Source organism: Trachemys scripta, chromosome 6, assembly GCF_013100865.1.
Source record: "Trachemys scripta elegans isolate TJP31775 chromosome 6, CAS_Tse_1.0, whole genome shotgun sequence".
Lineage (NCBI taxonomy): Eukaryota > Metazoa > Chordata > Testudines > Emydidae > Trachemys > Trachemys scripta.
In genome coordinates, this window is record NC_048303.1 from 98,330,363 (window position 1) to 98,337,261 (window position 6,899).

A 6,899-nucleotide genomic window follows, 5' to 3' on the forward strand; every position below is an offset into this window, starting at 1 on the left:
TCTGTGATAGAATGACCAGGAAGATTGAAGTGTTCACTTACTGGCTTGTGTATGTTGCCATTCCTGATGTCCGATTTGTGTCCATTTATTCTTTTGCGGAGGGACTGTCCGGTTTGGCCAATGTACATGGCAGAGGGGCATTGCTGGCACATGATGGCATATATGGCACATGATGGCAACAATGGAATGATCTGTAGTTTTGTGGAAAAACAACTAGCACAAACACCACAGTTCTTGCTGTCGTATTTGTAAACAAACAGAATAAATCAAAGTTTCAAGACAATTGTTTCACTCTATAGGACATGTTTATTTTATTGCACACTTTTTAAACATATAGTCTGTAATTAAACTTGGCACATAAAACTAAAATTCACTGAATCTGCTCACTATACAAGTATGAAAATAAATCTCTATTTTAAATACTTAACTTTATATTCCATTAGAAGTTTGCACAGCATGGGTTTATACAAATGTTATTTGTTAGCTGATCATTTAACTACTAACTTCACATATATGCAGCTAGTGGGAAGTTAATTATCTCTCTCTCTCTAAGGGCTGAAAATGTGAGTGACAGAGCACTCTTTACCACTTTCTGTGGCACAAATTGAACCTAAAATACAAGTGGTTTGGGTTTAAAAAAAGAAAAAGAAAAAAGAAAAGAAATGCCAGATAATAGTGAAACAAAACAAAAAACCTTCAGGCTATGATGTCAGATCTAAGCCAAGCAGCATTATGCCTGTCCCTGCTTGGATAGGATATCTTTACTCAAATACCTTGTGCTGCAGGAAGTGATGTTGATAGTTTCCTCTAACTACTAATCTATCACCTACTGTATCAACCCCTTGGGACATGGTGGTAGGGGACATTGAAATTGCAGGAGAAATGTAAAATGAGATCTTAATCACTAGTGATGATCATAAATACCATGGACTGTTGTTTTTTGTCAGAATAATTAACTCTGTTGTCCTCATCAAATTCCAATGGGGATAAATACATTGTGCCTACCACAACATCCATCTGATATCTGTCAGCATTGGTAGTCTTCACTTCCTGTACTACAATGTATAATATTGCTATGAGTGTTAAACAGGAACCACGTTTAACCCCAGAGGTAGCTACACTTCAGAATATAGGCTGCATAGCCCTAGCCCCAGCCTCTCAAAAAGCTTTGTACAAGGATCTCCTTGTGAACAGACTCTATGCTGGCACAGAACCCCACTGATGGAGTTCTCTGCATGGGTTCAAGGGTCTGTCCACATGATGCTCTTTGCAGGATTGCAACATTAGTTTTGTAATGTGGTTTGGGATCTTTTGGGATAAAGTGTTCTCTATGATCAACAGTATTTGCTAAAATAAGAGGGAATTGTTCAATGAATATGAGAGAAGATATGTTTTAAACATGGTTTCAAGCAGTTGGATCATAACTATGCTCTTGAGTAGGGGAAATAATACAGCAAATTTTAATAAGCAATTAAATAGTGCTAAATAGATGAGAGACCCCCTAGAAAAAAAATCATTTGATCACCTGGATGTTTAAAAGCGTCCCACAAAAATTATTGCCTCAAAATATGTTTAACGTGTGACCATTAAAAAGGCAAAGACAATGAAGGACGAAAATAATACTTGTGTGTCAAGTGCATAAAAAAAATCTTATTTACAGATTCTGTTGGAAAAAAACATGAAAAGACGTTCCTTTAAAAATAAATATAGTTATTAAGATAACATCACCACTAACTAACAAAACAACTTTTGTGCAATAAATGAACAGTTTTAAGTATTGAACAAAACCATAGAGGAACACAAATACACAATAGTGCAGACATGCCAGAACATAAATCTGCTGTTTGCTGCCATATGTTTTAGGCAGTAGGCAAGACAACTTTTCAAAGCAAAACAAAAGAAGGACCTTATATAAACACTAGCTTTGTTTTTGTTTTTAAAGGCAGATATTTTAGCTTCTAAAATTAATCATTTCATTCCAAGCCCTCTTATTTTACCATGAATGCCATCTCATATTATGCCAATTGTCAGACTTGATAGGGGCGATCATTGCAGGATTTCTAAATAAGGCCTTGATCCTGCAAAGTGATTCATGGGAGCAGACTTCTACGCCTGTGCACAGCCCTCACTGAAGTCAACGGAGCTCTGTATAGGAGCAGTCTCTGAGTATGCATCATATCGCGGGAGAGGGCCTGAATCCATGTGTTTCTAATAAATTGTGCATATATTATAATCAGTATATATATATTTAGGCCCAAATCCTACAATTGGTTACAGTAGCACAGATCCTTATGCTTGTGTGGAGACTCACTGAGTCAGCAGGATCCCATCAGGGCTTAAAAAAACTGCTCTTGTGAATCTAATTGCAAAAGGGGCTTATAAAATGTAACTATGACAAGAGCTCTTCACACTGCTATGGCCAGTGAGCAAAATTCTGTCCAGAGCTGCACTCTCCGCAACTCCATTGCCTATAATGAGAACAGAATTTGGCCCAGTGACAGAGGATTTTCATTTCAAAGCCCTTTTTCTAAGAATTTATAAAAGTTGACCATAAAACACATTCCAGGATGAAACCTGGCTGATACTATTTTGACCATTACACTTTTTTTATTTTTAAAACAATTGTTTCAAGGTGGGTTTGCTTAGCTATAGCTCACACACATGCAAAACAAAAGTCACATTGTTTAAAAAAAAATAGATTCCATTTATAAATTTTGGCAAAATCCCTAGACACACACATCTGGTCATTAAAATCAACAAGAACTGCCCAAGCCACCAGTCCCACAGAGAGAACTAGATGGTCAGGCTACTGACATTACTGACTTCAGCTGTACTCTGTACAGGCACAGGACTCCACTTGCATGGTTTTCTTTCCAGAATTAGGGCATATCATATTAAATAAATTTGGAAAAGCATTTACTGCACATGCACACAAACTACTTTCCATATGGAGTTTGGACCTGTTTTTTTAAAAAGGGTACATCCCACAAATGCCTGTTTACAGGACCCAGATCTACAACAACGCCAAGAAGAAAATGTCCATCTATTGGGTATGTAATGTCCTACTTTAAAACTGCCAAAATATTGTATATTCTGTACTTAATTGTACACCCCCAGGTTATTAAATCAGTAACACATTGGAATTTTAGATCTCAATAAAGAATCAATAAAATATACAAACTACATTTAAATAATATTAAGATAGTGAGTCATACTAATAAGAAAACCTAATAAATTCAAAAGTTCGATGTGACTTGGTCTGTTCCTGCTATCTTCGGGGAGAAAATATTAACCATCTGCCAGCCTTAGATTCCTAGCTCTGAGGCCCTGTCTTATATTTCTGTACATCTAAATATCTCACTGAGGTCAATAGCATTCTTGGGTGCACACCAAGTGTCCCCTCCAGGGTTGTGCTGAACACCTTTAGCTTTCAAGCTCAGCATCTTCCAAAATTGGGCCCAACAGACAGAAAGGAGCCTCAGCTCAGGTTGAGTTACAGTCATATGGATCCATATTATTTCCCACAGATGTGTGGAAAAGGCTTCACAGGATTGGGCCCTTAATAGTAAATTGTAACTATTTAATATAGATAAAGACAGCTTCACTGCTGATGGGACTTCTCTTTTGAATACTAGCATGACACAATTTCATTACTTTTAAATGTTCCTGCAGAATTTTCAAGGATAGCTTCTATTTCTCCTTCATTGTCCATGAAATGAAAGGTAACCTGTGATTGTTCTGACTTCTCTCTCGCTTATTTTTTAACAGGAAAGACAGCTATTATTGGGAAAATTTCGGGAGTGGCAGTAAGAGTGAGCAGAAGTTATCAACACTGAATGAGCAATAACTTGAATTGAAATAAAAAGTTAATATGAATCTAGCTTTCTTACTGGGAAGGTCAATTTCAAACAGATTAATGATTTGAAAGCCTATATATGGTCAGCCTAGGCTCTTAGAAGCCAAAAGCTGGATTATGTTCCCTCTTGATAAAACCCACAGGAGTGGGCTCTGGAGGAGGAAATCTCCAGGATACCCTTGTGGAGCTCCACTCAACTCACTCCTTTGGAAGGGGGGAGGATTAACCCTCATCCCTCACTGAAGAAATCCTGGATTCCCAGTGATCCGCATTGATCTCTTCTTGACAGCAAAGCCAAGCTCCCCCTGGCCATGGCTGCCCCTGTAGAAAAATGGCTGCATTATCTTTTCTGCTTATATTCCATGGCCATATGCCTAGCTTGCTCACTCTTCTCCCAGCATCTGTCACCTCCCTCAGCACAGACCCAAGACCCACAGAGAGGTTTCTGCCAGGTGGGGTAGGATGGTGCTGCAGAAGTAGGTGACTCCTTACCCCTCCCATGTGGGATAAGGTAGATCTGTGTGCAAAGGTTCCCCTCAGCTCATGGATATTGTGGGGCATGATCCGGTCCCAAATACATTTTCTTTTATGAGGCCAAAATATATAGAAATAATGGAGGTGCCAATTTTATTTGGCATTATAGTCTCTTTGCCTTGCTGGAAAATGCTCAGGATTAGTCGTTTGAGGACAAAATCTCTGAGAAAACATAGCTTTAAAAGGATACCTAAAAAACACAGATCTCTTTACCTGAAAAGGCTTTTTTTTTTTTTAAAACCCAGGTGATAAACTACCCTACTCTAGGGAAGTCCATATTTTATAAAAATTAATAATATCAGTCACAGACTATACTCTGTTAAAATGTAGTGGTTCAGAAAATATCTAATGTTGCTACAGCTAGTATCCACTTTTTCACGGGTTTGAGGTCAGACCCTAAAACTTCACCTAAGTCTGACACTAGGCAGACTGGTTGCAGCTTGAGACCTGTTTTTAATATACACAAAAAAAGGCTGAAATAGTTTGCTCAGCCATTAAGGGTCCTAACAGTACTCCCATTGAAGTCAGTGGGAGCTGTGCCATTTACTTTAACAGGAGGAGGACTGGGCCCCAAGATCCTGACCCTGCAAATATCCTATAAACATGAATTGGTTTTAATGGGACTACCTGCAGGCAAAGTCTCACTCACATGCTTCAACATTTGCAGGACTGGCCCTAACTAAGGGAACAAAAGACTAAACAAAGTCACTAGGGTGTGATACTTTTTTGTACTCCTATTTTAATAATTATACTATAATAGTGTCATTTTTACATTAATGATTTTAGGCTTTGAATTTAAAATATGTACTAAACTATGGGATTTTTAGAAAACTCAATAAAACCAATGTCTTGAATTTCAGAGAGACTGAGCATCTGCAGCTCCCATTGACTTCACGTGGAGTTGAGAGTCCTCGGCCTTACCTTAATGAGAACAGTATTGCCCGATTTTTGGAAAGTGGCTCACGGTCATGCGGACTGATTCCTTTAACAAAAATTTAATATGGAGTCTTGTGCACGTACAGCTGCTAACAGGTGATTGAAGGCCTAAAGATTCACTAAGAAAACAGATTACTACAGACTCTTCTGAACTATTAGAGTCCATCACTTGAACTGTCTGAATTGTCATATATATCAATGGCAAACATTTGAAGAACAAGAGGGAAGGGACAATTCACATTCCCCTATATTACTATATTAACAGTCTCATTTATAAACAGGCAGGAATTGTATCGTTAATTCATCCCAGTGTTCCTAAGTCCTGCAGATACTGTGACCTCTCTTGAGGTCAGAGCAGTATCTAATTTGTCTTTTTGCTTTGCAGGATTCATGCAAGTATTTCCTCCAGTTTTGATCTGTGTGGGATCAGACTTGAGTTTTGCTTTTCAGATGCAACACCATATATTTGCCGAGGTTTGCTCAAAACTCAACAAGTTCACTTGAAAAGTTCAAAAAATTTTCAAGTCTTTTTGACAAACCTGGCCAGGTTTGTAATGAAACTACGTAAGTTTCAAGTGGCTAGATGGTTTGTTGTGAATATTTCATACAGGTCTAATTTGACCTGCATTTGCTGTCCAAGGCAAAATTAGATGAAGTAACGATGGAATTTCCCCTGGGCTCTGAATATCTTGGGTTTAAAATAAATTATTATATTGTCTTCAGCTGGTGAAACCTCTTTCACTTTATAAGGAAATATCTACATGAATGAAATGAAAATACAGTACTGTATGTACTGACTATCATAAATACCCGGCAAAAGTAGAAGCCTTGATTCTGATCTCAGACCAGTTTAAAACCAATGTAATTTCTTTGATTTTATTGACATACACTGATATAAAAGTGAGATCAAACCAAAGCCTGTGAGGCAAGGCAAGTGCACCAGTGCAGAGCAGCAGACAGTAGGAACTGAATTTCTCAAGTTTTGCAACTACTATATACATATAAATCCATAGTAAGGAGAAAACATTATGTAAATCCTTCATTTTTAAAAGTGATAAAAATACAAAAGTAAAATTATTTAGGGCAGAAAGGGAATTTGTTATTTATATATTACAGCAGTTCTTCATTGGCATTGATTTTTTGACAGTTGGCTCAGCCAGGTTGGTTACGGACCTTGTGTCTTCATTGTCACTTCTTTTTCGCACTTCGCTGTAAGACAGCAATGAAATAAATTACATTCACTAAGCTGTATCTTGGTATTTCTACTCAAAATATCAACAAAGTCCTGTGGCACCTTATAGACTAACAGATGTATTGGAACATAAGCTTTCGTGGGTGAATACCCACTTCGTCAGACGCATGTAATGGAAATTTCCAGAGGCAGGTATAAATATGCAGGCAAGAATCAGTCTAGAGATAACGAGGTTAGTTCAATCAGGGAGGATGAGGCCCTCTTCTAGCAGAAGAGGTGTGAACACCAAGGGAGGAGAAACTGCTTTTAGCCAACTACAAAAGCAGTTTCTCCTCCCTTGGTGTTCACACCTCTTCTGCTAGAAGAGGGCCTCATCCTCCC

The 6,899-nt window shown here is 38.0% G+C and overlaps 1 protein-coding gene across 1 annotated transcript in view; it reads right to left on the minus strand.

Annotated features, from left to right (window-relative positions):
- Positions 1–236: 236 nt before the first annotated feature.
- RASEF (RAS and EF-hand domain containing) overlaps positions 237–6,899 on the minus strand; it is a 55,611-nt gene continuing 48,948 nt past the window's right edge. The window contains exon 17 of the mRNA XM_034774807.1: positions 237–6,535. Within this exon, the coding sequence (XP_034630698.1) occupies positions 6,430–6,535 (106 nt within the window). The 3' untranslated portion in view covers positions 237–6,429. The remainder of the gene's footprint in view (positions 6,536–6,899) is intronic.